The 21917-nt window shown below is 38.4% G+C and overlaps 1 protein-coding gene across 8 annotated transcripts in view; it reads left to right on the top strand.

Moving 5' to 3' along the window:
• camk2g2 (calcium/calmodulin-dependent protein kinase (CaM kinase) II gamma 2) overlaps window positions 1–21917 on the top strand; it is a 169851-nt gene that overhangs the window by 130099 nt on the left and 17835 nt on the right. For 2 of the 8 annotated variants that reach the window (XM_061965636.2, XM_061965604.2), the window contains 2 exons: window positions 13254–13298; window positions 19191–19236. In XM_061965636.2, the coding sequence (XP_061821620.1) occupies window positions 13254–13298; window positions 19191–19236 (91 nt within the window). Of the gene's footprint in view, window positions 1–13253; window positions 13299–19190; window positions 19246–21917 lie in introns of all 8 variants that reach the window. The other 6 variants (XM_061965628.2, XM_061965596.2, XM_061965655.2 and 3 more) reach the window with 3 other exon arrangements.

The following is a 21917-nucleotide window of genomic DNA, read 5'->3' as shown; positions in this document are numbered from 1 at the left end:
CTCAGGTGTTATGAGAGCCCAGGTTGCTCTGATAGTGGCCTTCAACTCTTCTGCGTTTTTGGGTCTGGCATTCTGCATCTTCCTTTTCACAATACCCCACAGATTTTCTATGGGGCTAAGGTCAGGGGAGTTGGCGGGCCAATTTAGAACAGAAATACCATGGTCCGTAAACCAGGCACGGGTAGATTTTGCGCTGTGTGCAGGCGCCAAGTCCTGTTGGAACTTGAAATCTCCATCTCCATAGAGCAGGTCAGCAGCAGGAAGCATGAAGTGCTCTAAAACTTGCTGGTAGACGGCTGCGTTGACCCTGGATCTCAGGAAACAGAGTGGACCGACACCAGCAGATGACATGGCACCCCAAACCATCACCCAACCATGCAAATTTTGCATTTCCTTTGGAAATCGAGGTCCCAGAGTCTGGAGGAAGACAGGAGAGGCACAGGATCCACGTTGCCTGAAGTCTAGTGTAAAGTTTCCACCATCAGTGATGGTTTGGGGTGCCATGTCATCTGCTGGTGTCGGTCCACTCTGTTTCCTGAGATCCAGGGTCAACGCAGCTGTCTACCAGCAAGTTTTAGAGCACTTCATGCTTCCTGCTGCTGACCTGCTCTATGGAGATGGAGATTTCAAGTTCCAACAGGACTTGGCGCCTGCACACAGCGCAAAATCTACCTGTGCCTGGTTTACGGACCATGGTATTTCTGTTCTAAATTGGCCCGCCAACTCCCCTGACCTTAGCCCCATAGAAAATCTGTGGGGTATTGTGAAAAGGAAGATGCAGAATGCCAGACCCAAAAACGCAGAAGAGTTGAAGACCACTATCAGAGCAACCTGGGCTCTCATAACACCTGAGCAGTGCCAGAAACTCATCGACTCCATGCCACGCCGCATTAACGCAGTAATTGAGGCAAAAGGAGCTCCAACCAAGTATTGAGTATTGTACATGCTCATATTTTTCATTTTCATACTTTTCAGTTGGCCAACATTTCTAAAAATCCCTTTTTTGTATTAGCCTTAAGTAATATTCTAATTTTGTGACACACTGAATTTTGGATTTTCATTTGTTGCCACTTCAAATCATCAAAATTAAATGAAATAAACATTTGAATGCATCAGTCTGTGTGCAATGAATAAATATAATGTACAAGTTACACCTTTTGAATGCAATTACTGAAATAAATCAAGTTTTTCAAAATATTCTAATTTACTGGCTTTTACCTGTGTGTATATATATTTTTTTTTTCGCAATTTTTACACTCATTCTTGTCCATTGTCGTCACCTCAACATTGCTCAAATCTTCAATGCAAGACAGAAAAATGCAATATAATGTCAATATTTTGGTTTAAGTTAGACATGCCTGGGAAAGCCTAAGCTTGCTTCGCTTAGCATGTGGGTCATTCCACCTTAAATTGCTGTCTTTTTTTTTCAACTCCAGATCTTATAAAACACATTGAACTACCGGTACTCAAGATGTGTATCGATCAGTCTTCGGCAACATAATTTTCAATTTTGTTCAAGGTTCCTAAGACAAAGATGAGTCCTTTTGAGTAACAGTAGTGAGCTTTTAGCATATAATTAGCAAGTACCATATTTTCCGGACTATTAAGGCGCGCTTCAAATCCTTTTTTTTCCTCTAAACTCGACCGTGCGCCTTATAACCTAATGTACGGAAAAATTCTGGTTTTACTTACCGACCTCAAAGCAATTTTATTTGGTACATGGTGTAATGATAAGTGTGACCAGTAGATGGCAGTCAAACATAAGAGATACTTGTAGACTGCACTATGATGGCAATATGTCTCAAGTAAACGACACCAACATTTTACATGTTCCATTGAAAATATAGAACATTACACACGGCGCTCAAAAAACTATCAAAATGTTTTAGTACGACTTTGGTAAGCTATGAAGCTTGATGGATTGTCGGCGCGTTAAACATAGGAGTATTATTATTGTGTGTGTGTATAAGGTAAGACATATTATCTGGCGTTTTGTTTCGCAATATAATGCAAAAGCAACTTTTCTTATCTTCTGGTACCTGCTGATCTGTATCTGGGATCTGCATAAATCCTGAAAAATTGCGCGCATCCTCCGTAGTCAATAGGCTTCTTCTTTTTCTCTATCTTCTTGTTATGTGACATTCATCCTCCGCTGTTGCCATTTTTAATATAAGATAGTGTGAAGTTCTTACTCATAATGGTCAGTAAACTCGCCATGAAAGCGCTAAAACATACCGGTGTAGTGAGTTTAAATTATTCACCCAAGGAACTTTAGTTATTAGAGAGTTCCGGTCGGACGGTTTTTCACGGATGATGTTGTTTCGGATGAGAAGATGCTGCTCCGTTATTGATTTGAGTAAAGTCTGAATGTCATTAAAACAGTTAGCTCCATCTTTTGACACTTCTTCCACTCCCGTCCTTGCACACTACATCGCTACAACAAAGATGACGAGGAGAAGACGCTGTCGAAGGTGAGCCACGTAAATAAGATCGCCCACAAAACGGCGCATCCTGAAGCGACTGTCAGAAAGCGGTTTTAAAATGATCTGTAAAACATAATCCGTGCAACATTTTGACCAAAGAACCACCATTACATGTTATTTAGACCACAAGGAAGTGTTTTCAATTTAGAAAAATAATAATAATATGACTCCTTAAATGCGCCCTAATCCAGTGCGCTTTATATATGAAACAAGATCGAAAATAGACCATTCATCGGCAGGGCGCCTTATAATCCGGTGCGCCCTATGGTCCGGAAAATACGGTACATAAAATATAGCCACATGGTATTTATTTAAATACTATGTTGACACTTTTTACATTACAATGACTTAAGGACAATTTTATTTTAAAAATAAACATTGGGAAGGACTGGTCTACACAGACATCGCCTGTAACTATACCAAGTGCAAGAGCCGTACATACTACGTCGATACTACAATGACTACCTGGATATTATCACAAAATGTTTTGTCTTTTTTATTGTTTATAAACTCAGGAAATACGTCCCTGGACACATTAGAGTTGTAATTATGAATAATATATGACCCTGTAACTACTTGGTATTGGACTGATACCTAAATTTGCAGTATCACCCAAAACTACTGTAAAGTATCAAACAACAAAAGAATAAGTGATTATTACATTTAACAGAAGTGTCGATAGAACATGTTAAAACAGAAAGTAAACAGTAAAGGAACAAGTAGATTATTAATACAATTTTCTACTGCTTGTCCCTCATCTTTTTGACAAAATAATGGATTAAGAAATAACACAATCTGTTACTGCATACGTCAGCAAACAAATTACGAACCTTTCCTTGCTTACTACGAAAAGATACATTGTCTAGTATGTTTACTATCTTATTTCAAGGAGCCATATGTAATAATTTCATGTCAAGGCATCATTAAATGGCCCTGATACGTCAAAAGGCATTAATAAATCATGTTCTTTTCGAATACCTTTATAACTGATAACGGTAGTTTAGCCAGGATATGCTCATTTCAAAAATAGATTTACAGCCCCGAAATCTTGTTATTGTTTTCATTTCGATGCCCCGCCCTCCACCGTTTGACCAATTAGAAAATCTGTGAGTGTGTCACATCCAGGTTGCCAGATACGCACCCGCACCTTCGTCGAGCTACTGCCACTGGTAAAGTTACTCAACATGTCAGACTTTAGTAAATCTAAAAGGCGTCGTTACGATTCTCAACGTATTCATGACAAAGCCAGGAACAAAACGAGGTGGAGAATATTTTTTCATCTGACGCCAAACTTGCTAATTTGATAGGTAAGTCAGGCGTTTTCTTATTACTTGTAATAAATGGAAATGGACTAAACTATATTGTCCAATAAAGTCTATGACCTTGTCTAACAAAGCTAGTATGTTCCTGCAATGAATGCTTAGTATCAATGACACATCAACATACAGGCTATCCATTCACACATCCATTTTCTACCGCTTGTCCCTTTTGGGGTCGCGGGGGATGCTGGAGCCTATCTCAGCTGCATTCGCGGGGGAAATATATGCCCGTTAGCCTGTATGTCGATGTGCCATTCAACTGACAGGGAAAAGTATATTTTCGACAGATAAAGCCTCCGTGGATATGGGTAGTGTCATTGCCTATTTCGTTCTCAATATGCTGATACGCTGAGGAAAGGGGCTTCCCACATTAGCACGGCTAATTGCGGTTCCTGGTACTGTATGTGCATCAAACACATATGGGGTGGTATTTGCTTGGCACAATATACCGTATTTTTCGGACTATAGGTCGCAGTTTTTTTTTCATAGTTTGGCCGGGCTCCAGTGCAACTTATATATGTTTTTCTCCTTCTTTATTATGCATTTTCGGCAGGTGCGACTTATACTCCGGTGCGACTTATACTCCGAAAAATACGGTAATGCATTACATGTATTGATTTTCTACTTTGTGTATTGACATGGTAGTAGGCTATACGATTTATGCGTAACGTGGGTTGGCTCATAGAATCGCACTCTGCACTGAAAGATGGTGATTGATTGAGTTTAGTTTATTTCAAACATGAACACATTAAAGTATAATACATCACACATAATTTCATATCATTTCTCTTCACGTCGTGTCCGAAAAGGAGTAGGAGGAAGCATAGCTTATTTAATCCTACTCCTTTCCCACTTCAGAGCGTTTACAAATATGTACGTTCACTTACTGTCTTCCTTTTGTAACACAATTACATCAGTGAATGATTAATACAGCAGTTCTTGAAATATATAATTAAGTCAGTCATGATAAACATACTGAGATGAAGAATATCCCGTTTTCTATAAGGTTGAAGGTATTTCTCATAGTTCTTCTTCCTTGTACTTTGTAAGCACTATTAATTTGAACAGTCTCTTAAACTGGATCATATCAGTATATTGTTTAACTTCTTTGCTTAATCCATTATATAATTTTAATTCCACATGCTGATATGCTAAAGGTCTTAAATGTTGTACGTGCATACAAACGTGTTAAGTTATTTTTTCCCCGAAGGTTATATTTCTCTTCTTTAGTTAAGAATTGCTTTACGTTCTTGGGTAGCAGCTTATAGTTTGCTTTGTACATAGTTTTAGCTGTTTGTAATTTTACCAAATCGTTGAGTTTCAATATTTTTGATTCAATAAATGAAGTGTTTTTATGTTCTCTATATCCAACATTATGTATCAGTCTAACTCAGTGGTTCTTAACCTTGTTGGAGGCACCGAACCCCACCATTTTCAAATGCGCATTCACCGAACCCTTCTTTAGTGAAAAATATTATTATATATACCGGTACAGTATATTTTTTAAATTCAAGACAAAGTTATATGTTTTTTTACTGGTGCACAAAATGAACCGTGCATGAACATCACCTTGTTCCAAGAACAAAACCAACACAGTCCATGAACTCAGAACAAATTACTGTCAGATTCAAACACCAAACTATCTATTACACAAGACAAAAAGAAGGAATCAAGCAGAGACAGAGTTGAATTTTACTCATGAGGAGAGACGTATTGGGCTGTACTCTCAGTTACAGTTTCACCCTACGCTCTAAGGTACAGTCCCACGTCCTCCTCTATTTATTCGGGAGGTCCCTAGTTAACATCACTGAGGCTGCTTCTGAAGGCAGGGGTAATGCAAGCAGCCCCAGTAGACACAATACGTGATTATTCAGAATGGAAATGTACTGACACTCGTGATTTCGCCCTGTCTGCGTTGAGGTACTTGATGTCTGTCCTTGGCTGTCAGCAGGCAGGGTCTGGAAACAAACTGCTGACACGAGACAACTCGCAAAGCAAGATTACAAGTTGTGCCTTTGCACAGATAGAAAAGTACAACTTCAGCACAATTGATAATAACTATAGCAACGGCCTTTAAGCATAAGAGTTGTGTGATAACTAATACATAATTATTCTAACATTTACACATCTGCAAATCAGATGGAAAATTAAAGGGAACATTGTTTGGGGGTATCCATAAACACGGACCTGTGATGAGGTGGCGACTTGTCCAGAGTGTACACCGCCTTCCGCACGAATGCAGCTGAGATAGGCTCCAGCACCCCCCGCGACCCCAAAAGGGACAAGCGGTAGAAAATGGATGAATGGATACAATATATCCATCCATCCATTTTCTACCGCTTATTCCCTTTGGGGTCGCGGGGGGCGCTGGAGCCTATCTCAGCTACAATCGGGCGGAAGGCGGGGTACACCCTGGACAAGTCGCCACCTCATCGCAGGGCCAACACAGATAGACAGACAACATTCACACTCACATCCACACATTAGTGTTGCCAATCAACTTATCCCCAGGTGCATGTCTTTGGAAGTGGGAGGAAGCCGGAGTACCCGGAGGGAACCCACGCAGTCACGGGGAGAACATGCAAACTCCACACTGAAAGACGCAGAGCCCGGGATTGAACCCAAGACTACTCAGGACCTTCGTATTGTGAGGCAGATGCACTAACCCCTCTGCCACCGTGAAGCAATATATGTTCACAATAAATATTGTCTTTTTTGAAAAGAGCTGGGGGTGGGATTAAATAAGTTATCTTCTTACCACTCCCTTTCAGGCAAAACTGGACAATTATGCATTACATACTATACATTACCTTTTGCACTATATTAATTTATATTATTATGTGTTGTCAACTTTGTACTTTTTTATGTCATTGCCTGAAATAAATAAATAAATGGGAAAAAAAGAGGAGCAGATGAAGACAGACTATTGGAACAATTCACTGTTTGCAAGAATTTATTTTGAATTAATAAGATTTTATGAAGGTATGAATGGCAAGTATTCATAGCATCATCATCCACCCCCCCCTTACATAGGCAAATACTATTGAGATGCATTAAATGTGGGTATTTTAAAGGCCTACTGAAATGAATTTTTTTTATTTAAACGGGGATAGCAGATCCATTCTATGTGTCATACTTGATCATTTCGCGATATTGCCATATTTTTGCTGAAAGGATTTAGTAGAGAACATCGACGATAATGTTCGCAACTTTTGGTCGCTGATTAAAAAAAAGCCTTGCCTGTACCGGAAGTAGCGTGACGTCACAAGTTGAAAGTCTCCTCACATTTCCCCATTGTTTACACCAGCAGCGAGAGCGATTTGGACCGAGAAAGCGACGATTAACCCATTAATTTGAGCCTGGATGAAAGATTCGTGGATGAGGAACGTGAGAGTGAAGTATTAGAGTGCAGTGCAGGACGCATCTTTTTTCGCTCTGACCATAACTTAGGTACAAGGGCTCATTGGATTCCACACTCTCTCTTTTTTCATTTGTAATCACAGATTTGTATTTTAAACCACCTCAGATACTATATCCTCTTGAAAATGAGAGTCGAGAACGCGAAATAGCTTTGGAGCTAACGTGATAGCATCGTGCTTAAATGCAGATAGAAACTAAATAAATAAGCCTCTGACTGGAAGGATAGACAGAAGATCAACAATACCACCAAACTCTGGACCTGTAACTACACGGTTAATGATGTACCACCTGACAAAGCCTAGCAATGCTGTTGCTAACGACGCCATTGAAGCTAACTTAGCTACGGGACTCGACAGAGCTATGATAAAAACATTAGCTCTACAACTAGCCAGCTCTCATCTGCTCATCATCACCGAAGCTCACCTGCGTTCCAGCGATCGACGGCGCGACGAAGGACTTCACCCGATCATTGGTGCGGTCGGCGGCTAGCGTCGGATAGCGCGTCTGCTATCCAAGTCAAAGTCCTCCTGGTTGTGTTGCTGTAGCCAGACGCTAATACACCGATCCCACCTACAGGTTTGTTCTTTGCAGTCTCCATTGTTAATTGAACAAATTGCAAAAGATTCACCAACACAGATGTCCAGAATACTGTGGAATTTTGCGATGTAAACAGAGCTTTTTGTATTGGATAAAATGGTGACTGAATACTTCCGTTTCAACCATCGACGTCACGCGCAAACGTCATCATACCTAGACGTTTTTGACCGGAAGTTTCCCGGAAAATTTAAAATTGCACTTTATAAGTTAACCCGGCCGTATTGGCATGTGTTGCAATGTTAAGATTTCATCATTGATATATAAACTATCAGACTGCGTGGTCGGTAGTAGTGGGTTTCATCCATCCATCCATTTTCTACCGCTTATTCCCTTTGGGGTCGCGGGGGGCGCTGGAGCCTATCTCAGCTACAATCGGGCGGAAGGCGGGGTACGCCCTGGACAAGTCGCCACCTCATCGCAGGGCCAACACAGATAGACAGACAACATTCACACTCACATTCACACACTAGGGCCAATTTTAGTGTTGCCAGTCAACCTATCCCCAGGTACATGTCTTTGGAGGTGGGAGGAAGCCGGAGTACCCGGAGGGAACCCACGCAGTCACGGGGAGAACATGCAAACTCCACACTGAAAGATCCAGAGCCCGGGATTGAACCCAAGACTACTCAGGACCTTCGTATTGTGAGGCAGATGCACTAACCCCTCTGCCACCGTGCTGCCCTAGTGGGTTTCAGTAGGCCTTTAAATTATAGTATGTCAACATACAAGAACGGTTAATAAAACAACAAACTTTACTCAAAATACCTATCAATTTCGTCATTAAACTACTTTTGCATGCATAGACCTAAATCATAAACATAAAATCATTGTGCCTGAAAAAGATGAGAAAAGGAGTTTTGCTATGGCATGTTGGAGGCCATTTTAATACCCAGACAGACAAGGGGCAGATATTGTGATGAATGGCTAAACGAGGCAGCACTTTGGCATGGTTGCTGTACAAAGTGGCATGTATCCATCAGACACTCCTACTGTAGCGGTGCATCATGTGGTGGGCGAGGCTGCAGGATCAATGTTGTTGTCTAGTAACGAGTATAGTCATCATCAGCAACGTCTCCAACCCTAACCTCACTTCATTGTTTGCATATTCTCTCTGTCTCTTTCTTTCTCTCTCTCTCTTTCTCACTCGCAGCCTTCCATCTCCTCCTCCCGCCTGTGTGCTCGTTGTGTATGGAACATAAATTGCGATGTTGACATTAGCAATTCAAACAGCGGGCTTTGTGCCTCGGGGGTCTCTCCCAGCTTGTGCCCCGCGGACCTGTGCGGTATTTACGCGCTTAAATCCTGACAGACAAACGACTTTCATTTTGCAGCCGGGGCGTCACCTGCTTACCTGCCGCTGTGCTATAAAACGAAACGCCATATGTCTGCAGCGTCAAGAAACGGCAATATGGGAAATGATATGAAAAAGATGAGGGGTTATTGTTATAGCCGATATGTACAGGAGCCTGCTTTTTAGTGACTAGCGAAGGTTGCGCACAAAAATTAGGGCTGTCAAAAATAAAAAAGTTAATTCATATGATCAATCACAAAAAATATTGCATTAATTATTTATATATGCAGATTTATCACAGGATTTATTTTGACTCTAAATGCTCCTCTACCGTTGTTATAAATAAATACATTAAAAAAATAACTAGAAGAGGCAATTCCTGAAGGAATTGCGTGTGAATGCTCCAATGCTGAAGTTGAAGTGAAATGCTGACAGAATGTAGTATGAATGTAAGAATAGTTTGAATGTTGGAATGGTTTGAATTAGGGCTGCAACTAACAACTAATTTGATCATCAATTAATCTGACGATTATTTCTTCGATTAATCGATTAATAATCGGATAAAAGAGACAATTTACATTTCTATCCTCTCCAGTATTTTATTGGGGGGGGAAACAGCATACTGACACCATACTTATTTTGATTATTGTTTCTCAGCTGTTTGTAAATGTTGCAGTTTATACATAAAGGTTTATTAAAAAAAATAAAAATAAAATAAAATAGCCTTTGCGCATGCGCATAGCATAGATCCAACGAATCGATGACTAAATTAATCGCCAACTATTTTTATAATCGATTTTAATCGATTAGTTGTTGCAGCCCTAGTTTGAATGTTGAAGAGCTGACGCTGAACTGAAATGCTAATGGAACGTAGCATGAATGTAGAAATGCTTTAAATGTTGATATCGTTTAAACGCTGAAATAGTTTGAATGTTGAAGAGTTTGAATTTCCAGGGAAACTGGAATTTGGTTTGGAACTTTGGAAAGTGTTAGTTTGAATGTCCAGGATGAGTGGAATGGTTTGAATAGGTTGAAAAATGTGGGAATTGTGCAACTCGAAAAAATGTCCCATTCATTTCAATGGGAACTTCCTGGAATTTTGGGAAAAGCAGGATTTTTTTGAAAACGATTAGGAGCATAAATGTCCTGAATGAGCTGAATTGGTTGGTGTTGGAATTGTTTAAATCGGTCAAGAAATGTTGAATTGGTAACAGTTTTTAATTGAGAAATTCCTGGAATTTTTCTAGTTCCTTAGCCAACTTGGTTTTTGTCCTGAATATGAGGAGTGTTTTGACGGTGGAACGGTTGGAATGGGTTGAAAAATGTCAAAGGAGTAGTCAAACTTAAGAAGGGTGGAAACATGTTACGAAAAAACGGGAATTCCTGGAAATTATTTGAATGTGGAAAATTAGTTGAACGTGTTGAAGGTGGAATGGTTTGAATCGGCTGAAGAATGTGGGAATTGTGGAAGTTTAACAAATGGCCAATTAATTTTGAATGGGGAAAATGCACCAAAAAAATGGAGGACTTATGGGAAATTCGGGATTTTTTTTTTAGAATTGTTGAAGTAGAGCACACAATTCCTGAACAGGCTGAATATTTTGAAGTTGGGACGGTTTGAATCAGATGAAAAATGTGGGAATTGTGGAACTTTGAAGAATGTCCCATTGATTTTAATGGGAATTTCAGAAAATTTGGGAATTTCAGGAAAAGCGGGATTTTTTTAGAAAATGGTCTCAATGAGTTGAAATGGTTGGTGTTGACATTTTGAGGTATTAACATGTTGAATTGAGAAATGATATTACGGAATTTCGGGAAAACCGGGAATTTTTAGTTCAAAAAACAACTTTGTTTTTTGTCCTGTTTAAAAAGAATGTTTTGACGGTGGAACGGTTGAAATGCGTTGAAAAATGTGGAAGAAGTAGTTGCCAGAAAAAAGAGTGGAAATAGGGCTTTAGAAAAGCAGGAATTCTGGAAAATCCTGGAATTTTTTTTAACTTGCAAAAATTATAATTTGAATTTCCAGAATGGTGGAATGTGTTGAAGGTGGAATGGTTTGAATAGGTTGAAGAATGTGGGAAGTTTGACAAATGGCCAATTAATTTTGAATGGGAAAATGCAAAAAAAAAAAGGAGGAATTATGGGAAATCCGGGAATTTCTTTTTGAATGGTTGAAGTAGACCACACAATTCCTGAACAGGCTGAAGATTTTTAAGTTGGAACGGTCTGAATCAAATGAAAAATGTGGGAATTGTGGAACTTTGAAGAATGCCCTATTGATTTCAATGGGAATTTCAGAAAAATTGGGATTTTCGGGGAAAGCGGGAATTTTTTTAGAAAATGGTCTGAATGAGTTGAAGTGGTTGGTGTTGAAATTTTTCAAATCAGCTGAGAAATGTTGAAGTAGTAAGATGTTGAATTGAGAAATTGTATTACGGAATTTCGGGAAAACCGGGAATTTGTAAAGTTGTTTTTTGTCCTGTTTAAAAAGAATGTTTTGACGGTGGAACAGTTGAAATGCGTTGAAAAATGTGGAAGAAGTAGTCGCCAGAAAAAAGAGTGGAAATAGGGCTTTAGAAAAGCAGGAATTCTGGAAAATCTGGAATTTTTTTTAACTTGCAAAAATTATAATTTGAATGTCCAGAATGGTGGAATGTGTTGAAGGTGGAATGGTTTGAATAGGTTGAAGAATGTGGGAAGTGTGGAAGTTTGACAAATGGCCAATTAATTTTGAATGGGAAAAATGCAAAAAAAAAAAAGGAGGAGGAATTATGGGAAATCCGGGATTTTTTTTTTTTTGAATGGTTGAAGTAGACCACACAATTCCTGAACAGGCTGAAGATTTTTAAGTTGGAACGGTCTGAATCAAATGAAAAATGTGGGAATTGTGGAACTTTGAAGAATGCCCTATTGATTTCAATGGGAATTTCAGAAAAATTGGGAATTTCGGGGAAAGCGGGAATTTTTTTAGAAAATGGTCTGAATGAGTTGAAGTGGTTGGTGTTGAAATTTTTCAAATCAGCTGAGAAATGTTGAAGTAGTAACATGTTGAATTGAGAAATTATATTACGGAATTCCTCGAATTTCGGGAAAACTGGTAATTTTTCCAGTTCAAAAAACAACTTTGTTTTTGTCCTAACTAAGAGGAATGTTTTGACAGTAAAATGGTTGAAATGCGTTGAAAAATGTGGAAGAAGTAGTCGCCAGAAAAATGGGTGGAAATAGGGTTTTAGAAAAGCAGGAATTCTGGAAAATCCTGGAATTTTTTTGAACTTTCAAAAATGATAGTTTGAATTTCCAGAATGGTGGAATGTGTTGAAGGTGGAATGGTTTGAATAGGTTGAAAAATGTGGAAATGGTGGAAGTTTGAAAAATGGCCAATTTATTTTGAATTGGGGAAAAATGTCCCGGAAAACCTGGAATTCTGGGAAATATGGGAATTTTTGGAATTCGTCAAGGGAAAGCCTGTGATTCCCGAAAAGGCTGAACAGTTTGAAGTTGAAACGATTTGAATTGGGTGAAAAATGTGGAAAGTAGAATGCGCCAAAATCTGGAGAAGAAGAAGAAGTTGAATAATAATAAATAGATTATTTTGGTGTAGAAAACCATATGTGTGAATGCTTTGGAGCAGTCACACAATAATAATATAAAAATATGATAAGATAAAATATAAAAATAAAATATAATAAAAAATAAAATTAAGTTTGATGCATACGTCAGTGAAAAATACATCGGAAGAACACCAATGGTGCCATCCAACCACTTTATACTTAAGTTACCATAAGACAAGAATTAATGACCATTTAAAGCAAAGAAACCTTAAACAGATGCTAATAACTTCACCCTAACAGTTATTATTATTATTATTATAGGCAGCATTAGTTATGTGTTGCCAGCCAAAACAGCAGCACCTACCCGGAACACGTCCCTCAGATCACTCCGCCTCATGACCGATTGACGTTCGGTTTAGCGACACCACATCGTGTCATCAACGGATGCACTCCGTCACCCCACAGCTGTGTGCGCTGGCGTTGTTTCGCTGTGTTTTGTTTGTGTCGCCACGGAATACCGCACCTGGGTATTCCCTGGCATCATCATCCATCCCCCTCCTTGCATGGTAAAGAGTGTCCTACCTCCCCCCAGGAAGCCCAGACAACTGTGGTACACAACCCAGCTGACGGCACCAAGGTAAGGCGCACCTCCTCTGATTGTTAGCAAACCCGCCGCTGCTAACGCTAACACGTCCGGGATGCTTGGCGGACTCTAACGCAACATTTTTATAGGCTTTCTTTTAAATGTACAATTTTGTAGCTATTGTTGTTGGACTCCAAACCATTAGAGGGCAGTAAAGTAGAATAGAGAAATGCTAACCCAGCTTGTTCAGGCTAAAATGAACGTATTTAGAGCCTTAACGATATTTAATGCTGGGGTGTCAAACTCATCGCTGTTACGGCTGCTTTCCAAGGGCCTTCATTTGAATTAGAGGTGGGAATTTTACAATTTTAGGATTACGATTCAGGAGCTAAGATTGGATTAAAAATCCATTATTGATGCATTTTTTAACTTGTGTATATTGATGCAGTTTTACAATTATTTTCGTATCACTAAATAAGCGTTTGTTACTTGTAACTTTTAAAAACAGTGCATTTGTGATAAGAAACAGTAAATTAATTCCTATGACATATATTATTATTTATTATTTATTATTCTATCATGAATGGATTAACGTGGACCCCGACTTAAACAAGTTGAAAAACTTATTCGGGTGTTACCATTTAGTGGTCAATTGTACGGAATATGTACTGTACTGTGCAATCTACTAATAAAAGTTTCAATCAATCAATCAAATTAGATCAAGGGTCCCCAAACTTTTTGACTCGGGGGCCGCATTGGGTTAAAACAATTTGGCCGGGGGCCAGGCTGTATATATATATATATATATATATATATATATATATATATATTAGGGGTGTGGGAAAAAATCGATTCGAATTCGAATTGCGATTCTCACGTTGTGCGATTCAGAATCGATTCTCATTTTTAAAAAATCGATATTTTTTATTTTTAATTTTTTTATTTTTTTATTTATTTATTTTTTTTAATTAATCAATCCAACAAAACAGTACACAGCAATACCATAACAATGCTATCCAATTCCAAAACCAAACCCGACCCAGCAACACTCAGAACTGCAATAAACAGAGCAATTGAGAGACTCAAACACGACACAGAACAAAGCAAAAGTAGTGAAACAAAAATGAATATTATCAACAATAGTATCAATATTAGTTACAATTTCAACATAGCAGTGATTAAAAATCCCTCATTGACATTATCATTAGACATTTATAAAAATAAAAAAAGAACAATAGTGTCACAGTGGCTTACACTTGCATCGCATCTCATAAGCTTGACAACACACTGTGTCCAATATTTTCACAAAGATAAAATAAGTCATATTTTTGGTTCATTTAATAGTTGAAAAAAATGTACATTATTGCAATCAGTTGATAAAACATTGTCCTCTACAATTATAAAAGCTTTTTACAAAAATCTACTACTCTGCTTGCATGTCAGCAGACTGGGGTAGATCCTGCTGAAATCCTATGTATTGAATGAATAGAGAATCCTTTTGAATCGAGAATCGTGTTAAATTTGAAAAAAAATTGATTTTGAATCGAATCGTGACCCCAAGAATCAATATTGAATCGAATCGTGGGACACCCAAAGATTCACAGCCCTAATATATATATATATATATATATATATATATATATATATATATATATATATATATATATATAGCGCACTTTCCGCGCGCGCGATGATGTCACATTATCAATGATAAAATGCATTTTTAGACAATATGATTTGCCTGAGCGGCTAGGAGACACCGTGAGTAGCAAGCGGTACAAAGTGGATAAGAAAAGACAGAAAAAAATAATAATTTTATTTATTTATTTATTTTTTTATACTTGGGACTTCCCGCTGGCCTGATTTTGGACGCTGGCGGGCCGCAGTTTGGGAACCCCGGTATTAGATTATTGGAAGCGTTTGCAAAACTGGAACATAAGTGCCCTAAAATAAAGGAGCTGGTCGGATCTCTCGTTGAGGTGGCTCGCTGCAGTCTGCCATATTTTAGAACTGTCTGCATTACTTTATGTGCAATAAATAAAATTATTATCGATTATTGACGTTGCAAATCAATTTCATAATTGTCCATGTCCGAATTGCGATGCATCTAAAAATAGATCTAATTTTAATGTATAATCTCCTTATTATATTATTATTAATTTCCATATGCATTTGATTATTCGGTTTTTTTACGTTTAATTTTTTGGATATGTTGCTTCGTTTTGAAATCATAAGTGAGGGTAACAAGCATTGTAGTCGGGAAATTTTTTGGGGGGAATATATGTTGATATAGGGGTGGCCAAACTTTTTCACTAAGGGCCACATTTTAAAAAGTCAAAGTATGTAGGGGCCATGTTAATACATTTTAATTTTGTAAAAAGAAATGCTATAAACAGACATTACCTATTTAAAGACAAAACATAGTGTCAGCTTTGTGTTGTAGGTGACAAAGTGTACTATAATTATTAACAGTAAAATTGTATTATTTTTTTAAAGAGCAGAAATGTAATGAGAAAAGCCTGAAATGTTAATGCTAAATAACTTATAATAATACAATTTGTCACTTATTACACAAAGCTGAACTTGTGTCTTTAACTCTGTTTTTATCTCTTTTTTTTTTAATACAAAATAAAACAATTTCAAAATTGCCCCCATATACTGACACCCTTAAGTTATTAGTTTCAAATTGGCAGCTTTTTTTTTTTTAGCCATATATATATATATACAGGTAAAAGCCAGTAAATTAGAATATTTTGAAAAACTTGATTTATTTCAGTAATTGCATTCAAAAGGTGTAACTTGTACATTATATTTATTCATTGCACACAGACTGATGCATTCAAATGTTTATTTCATTTGATTTTGATGATTTGAAGTGGCAACAAATGAATATCCAAAATTCCGTGTGTCACAAAATTAGAATATTACTTAAGGCTAATACAAAAAAGGGATTTTTAGAAATGTTGGCCAACTGAAAAGTATGAAAATGAAAAATATGAGCATGTACAATACTCAATACTTGGTTGGAGCTCCTTTTGCCTCAATTACTGCGTTAATGCGGCGTGGCATGGAGTCGATGAGTTTCTGGCACTGCTCAGGTGTTATGAGAGCCCAGGTTGCTCTGATAGTGGCCTTCAACTCTTCTGCGTTTTTGGGTCTGGCATTCTGCATCTTCCTTTTCACAATACCCCACAGATTTTCTATGGGGCTAAGGTCAGGGGAGTTGGCGGGCCAATTTAGAACAGAAATACCATGGTTCGTAAACCAGGCACGGGTAGATTTTGCGCTGTGTGCAGGCGCCAAGTCCTGTTGGAACTTGAAATCTCCATCTCCATAGAGCAGGTCAGCAGCAGGAAGCATGAAGTGCTCTAAAACTTGCTGGTAGACAGCTGCGTTGACCCTGGATCTCAGGAAACAGAGTGGACCGACACCAGCAGATGACATGGCACCCCAAACCATCACTGATGGTGGAAACTTTACACTAGACTTCAGGCAACGTGGATCCTGTGCCTCTCCTGTCTTCCTCCAGACTCTGGGACCTCGATTTCCAAAGGAAATGCAAAATTTGCATGGTTGGGTGATGGTTTGGGGTGCCATGTCATCTGCTGGTGTCGGTCCACTCTGTTTCCTGAGATCCAGGGTCAACGCAGCCGTCTACCAGCAAGTTTTAGAGCACTTCATGCTTCCTGCTGCTGACCTGCTCTATGGAGATGGAGATTTCAAGTTCCAACAGGACTTGGCGCCTGCACACAGCGCAAAATCTACCCGTGCCTGGTTTACGAACCATGGTATTTCTGTTCTAAATTGGCCCGCCAACTCCCCTGACCTTAGCCCCATAGAAAATCTGTGGGGTATTGTGAAAAGGAAGATGCAGAATGCCAGACCCAAAAACGCAGAAGAGTTGAAGGCCACTATCAGAGCAACCTGGGCTCTCATAACACCTGAGCAGTGCCAGAAACTCATCGACTCCATGCCACGCTGCATTAACGCAGTAATTGAGGCAAAAGGAGCTCCAACCAAGTATTGAGTATTGTACATGCTCATATTTTTCATTTTCATACTTTTCAGTTGGCCAACATTTCTAAAAATCCCTTTTTTGTATTAGCCTTAAGTAATATTCTAATTTTGTGACACACGGAATTTTGGATTTTCATTTGTTGCCACTTCAAATCATCAAAATCAAATGAAATAAACATTTGAATGCATCAGTCTGTGTGCAATGAATAAATATAATGTACAAGTTACACCTTTTGAATGCAATTACTGAAATAAATCAAGTTGTTCAAAATATTCTAATTTACTGGCTTTTACCTGTATATACTGATACGAAAGATTTTGTAAATGTTTATACCTTGTTTCCAAACGGTGCCTGTAACACGGCAGTAAAACGGCCGATCAAACAAAACAGAAGTCATCGTCATGGACCCACTAGCTGCGCAAGCTAGCTCTCCAATCAGCTACACAGACTCAATAACTCCACGGTGACGTCTTGGTGAATTTACAAAAATGAAACGATACAAAAAGAATACCGTTGTAAGTAACACTAACACTCGTAAACAAGTTAGCATATTTGTAGAACGTGCACTTATGCATGAAAACACTCCTACAGACAGTAAGTATGAATTGTTTTAGTTGTATTGTAAATGCAGATGTCTGATAAATGCTTTAAAATGTAATATCGGAAATTATCGGTATCTGTTTCAAAAAGTAAAATTAATGACTTTTTAAAACGCCGCTGTACGGAGCGATACATATCCGGTAAAACACGGACAGTCTAGTATACTCTGGACTGAAGCTGTGTGCCTTCATTGTTTTTGTAGCTGTTGTTTTGAGGCATGTTTAAAAAAAAATAATGCACTTTGTGAAAGTCAAAGTATAGTATTTCCAATAGTTGTAGTAGGTATCAGGATTATCTCAGGGAGAGCATGTACCAAATTCCAAGCTGCTGTTTTGAGGCATGTTAAAAAAAATAATGCACTTTGTGACTTCAATAATAAATATGGCAGTGCCATGTTGGCACTTTTTTCCATAACTGGAGTTGAAGTTGTTCTCTTATTTTGGAAAACCTTGTTTTTGATTGATTGAAAGTTGTATTAGTAGATTGCACAGTACAGTACATATTCCGTACAATTGACCACTTAATGGTAACACCCGAATACGTTTTTCAACTTGTTTAAGTCCGGGGTCCACGTTAATCAATTCATGGTAAAGTTACGTTGTTTAATGCATCTAGCGGGGCATCACAACACAATTAGGCATAATAATGTGTTAATTCCACAACTGTATACATCGGTATCGGTTGATATCGGAATCGGTAATTAAGAGTTGGACAATATCGGGATATCGGCAAAAAAGCCATTATCGGACATCTTTACTTGTAAAACTTAAAAGCGTTGCTTAGAGTGATGAATGAAGAATTATTTTCGAGCAAAAACGCTGTGGATGGTTATACTTCTGGTTCAAGGCACGGAACAGTAAGTACATTTTTAACCCGCAACAAACAAACAATAACACACCTTTTTAAGTGTCATATGAAACATATTTGTTGAATACAAAACATTATGGCTGTTATGTTAGCGGGGGGGAAAATCCACAAATTAGCCGCACCATTTTTGTAAGCCGCAGGGTGCAAAGCGTGGGGAAAAAGTGGCGGAAAATACGTTTTTGGATTGCACAAGCCTAGAAAAATAAATGATTTGTATTAGCATTGTTCTAAAATACTTGATCGTGTTCGCAAGCACGCAACAATGAGTCTTCTTGGACAATGAGTGCTGCCTTGGCTGGTTTGTGCTCCTGGGAGGGACTCCTGTGTCCATGTGTGGTCAGTGGACTGTATTCATGTGCAGTACCGTATGTGTCCCCCAGTCACGCCAACAAAACTTGCTATTTTCACCCCACCCCGCGCCTTTTTTTCCCTCTCTCATTTGTCTCTCTCTCACGTCTCAGGGCTCCACGGAGAGCTGCAACAATGCAGAAGAGGAGGAGATGAAAGGTAGGAAAGGTACTTGTCGTCCAACTTCCACCTTCTCTGCATGCTACTCGCTCCTCGGGCCGTGATACTGAGCAGCCAGAACCTTTGCAAGGCTAAAAAAACGTGAATCTCTGGTTCTGTGGTTATCGTCACACTTTTCCTCTTTGCGGTCAATGTGGCTCTACTGGCACTCTTATCGTATAAAGCATATTTGACCAGTGTTTATATAATGGGACCATCAAAACAGCAGCGCACTCCTGTCATTTAGAGGATCTTTGGCTTGTTTTGTTTTTTTCAGTTGGTCCTTTTGGACAACAGAGCGCTCCTGTCTTATAAAGGATCTTTGGCGAAGCTTTTATTTTTCAGGAGGTTCTTGAAAACAGCACAAGGCTCCTGTCTTTTAGAGGATCTTTGACTATAGTGTTTCTTTTTGTATATAAGTTATTATAGACAGTTGAAGTTGTGACTCTTGGCATATAGAGAATCTTTGACTCGCATACGTTTTTTTGGTTGTTTTTTTTAATGGATTTTTGATTAGCCTTTTATATTTTTAAGAGGTCCTTGAAAACAGCAGAGCGCCTGTCATAGACATGATCTTTGACCAGTGTTTATTTGTACAGTAGATCATTGTAAATAGCAGAGTGCTCTTGTCATATAGTAGATCTTTGACTAGTATTTCTTTGACCAGTCCTAAAGAGGATCTTTTACTATCATTTTTTCCGGTTAGGCCTTGAAGAGAGCAGAGGGCTCCTGTCATTTAGAGGATCTTTGGCTTTTTAAAAAAAATGTATTTGGTCCTTTTGGACAACAGAGCGCTCCTGTCTTATGAAGGATCTTTGACGAAGCTTTCATTTTTCAGGAGGTTCTTGAAAACAGCACAAGGCTCCTGTCTTATAGAGGATCTTTGACTATAGTGTTTCTTTTTGTATATAAGTTATTATAGACAGTTGAAGTTGTGACTCTTGGCATATAGAGAATCTTTGACTCGCATACGTTTTTTTGGTTGTTTTTTTTAATGGATTTTTGATTAGCCTTTTATATTTTTAAGAGGTCCTTGAAAACAGCAGAGCGCCTGTTATAGACATGATCTTTGACCAGTGTTTATTTGTACAGTAGATCATTGTAAATAGCAGAGTGCTCTTGTCATATAGTAGATCTTTGACTAGTATTTCTTTGACCAGTCCTAAAGAGGATCTTTTACTATCATTTTTTCCGGTTAGGCCTTGAAGAGAGCAGAGGGCTCCTGTCATTTAGAGGATCTTTGGCTTTTTAAAAAAAAATTATTTGGTCCTTTTGGACAACAGAGCGCTCCTGTCTTATGAAGGATCTTTGACGAAGCTTTCATTTTTCAGGAGGTTCTTGAAAACAGCACAAGGCTCCTGTCTTATAGAAGATCTTTGACTATAGTGTTTCTTTTTGTATATAAGTTATTATAGACAGTTAAAGTTGTGACTCTTGGCATATAGAGAATCTTTGACTCCCATAGGTTTTTTTGGTTTTTTTTTTAATGGATTTTTGACCAGCCTTTTATATTTTTAAGAGGTCATTGAAAACAGCAGAGCGCCTGTCATAGACATGATCTTTGACCAGTGTTTATTTGTACAGTAAATCATAGTAAACAGCAGAGTACTCTTGTCATATAGTAGAACTTTGACTAGTATTTCTTTGACCAGTCTTAAAGAGGATCTTTTACTATCATTTTTTCCGGTTAGGCCTTGAAGACAGCAGAGGGCTCCTGTCATATAGAGGATCTTTGTCTAGTGTTTCTTTTTGTATATAAGTTATAGACAGTTGAAGTTGTGACATTGGCATATAGACAATCTTTGACTAGTATAGTAATTTTTTAGTTTTTTAAGTAAGTTGTCATTTTGAGGATTTTTGACCAGCCTTTTATATTTTCAAGAGGTCCTTTAAAACAGCAGAGCGCCTGTCATATACATGATCTTTGACTAGTGTGTATTTGTACAGTAAATCATTGTAAACAGCAGAGTGCTCTTCATATAGTAGATCTTTGAGTAGTATATCTTTGACCAGTCCTAAAGAGGTACTTTTACTATCATTTTTTCCGGTTAGGCCTTGAAGACAGCAGAGGGCTCCTGTCATTTAGAGGATCTTTGGCTCGTTTTTTTTTCTTCCAGTTAGTCCTTTTGGACAACAGAGCGCTCCTGTCTTATGAAGGATCTTTGACGAAGCTTTCATTTTTCAGGAGGTTCTTGAAAGCAGCACAAGGCTCCTGTCATATAGAGGATCTTTGACTAGTGTTTCTTTTTGTATATAAGTTATAGACAGTTGAAGTTGTGACTCTTGGCATATAGAGAATCTTTGACTTGCACAGGTTTTTTTTTTTTTTTTTTATAAGTAAGTTGTCATACTGAGGATTTTTGACTAGCCTTTTATATTTTTAAGAGGTCCTTCAAAACAGCAGAGCGCCTGTCATAGACATGATCTTTGACCAGTGTTTATTTGTACAGTAAATCATTGTAAATAGCAGAGTGCTCTTCTCATATAGTAGATCTTTGACTAGTATTTATTTGACCAGTCCTAAAGAGGATCTTTTACTATCATTTTTTCCGGTTAGGCCTTGAAGAGAGCAGAGGGCTCCTGTCATTTAGAGGATCTTTGGCTCGTTTTTTTTTTCCAGTTGGTCCTTTTGGACTACAGAGCGCTCCTGTCTTATGAAGGATCTTTGACGAGGCTTTCAT

Source organism: Nerophis lumbriciformis, linkage group LG02 (genome assembly GCF_033978685.3).
Source record: "Nerophis lumbriciformis linkage group LG02, RoL_Nlum_v2.1, whole genome shotgun sequence".
Classification (NCBI taxonomy): Eukaryota; Metazoa; Chordata; class Actinopteri; order Syngnathiformes; family Syngnathidae; genus Nerophis; species Nerophis lumbriciformis.
This window is presented reverse-complemented; position numbering and strand designations above follow the sequence as displayed.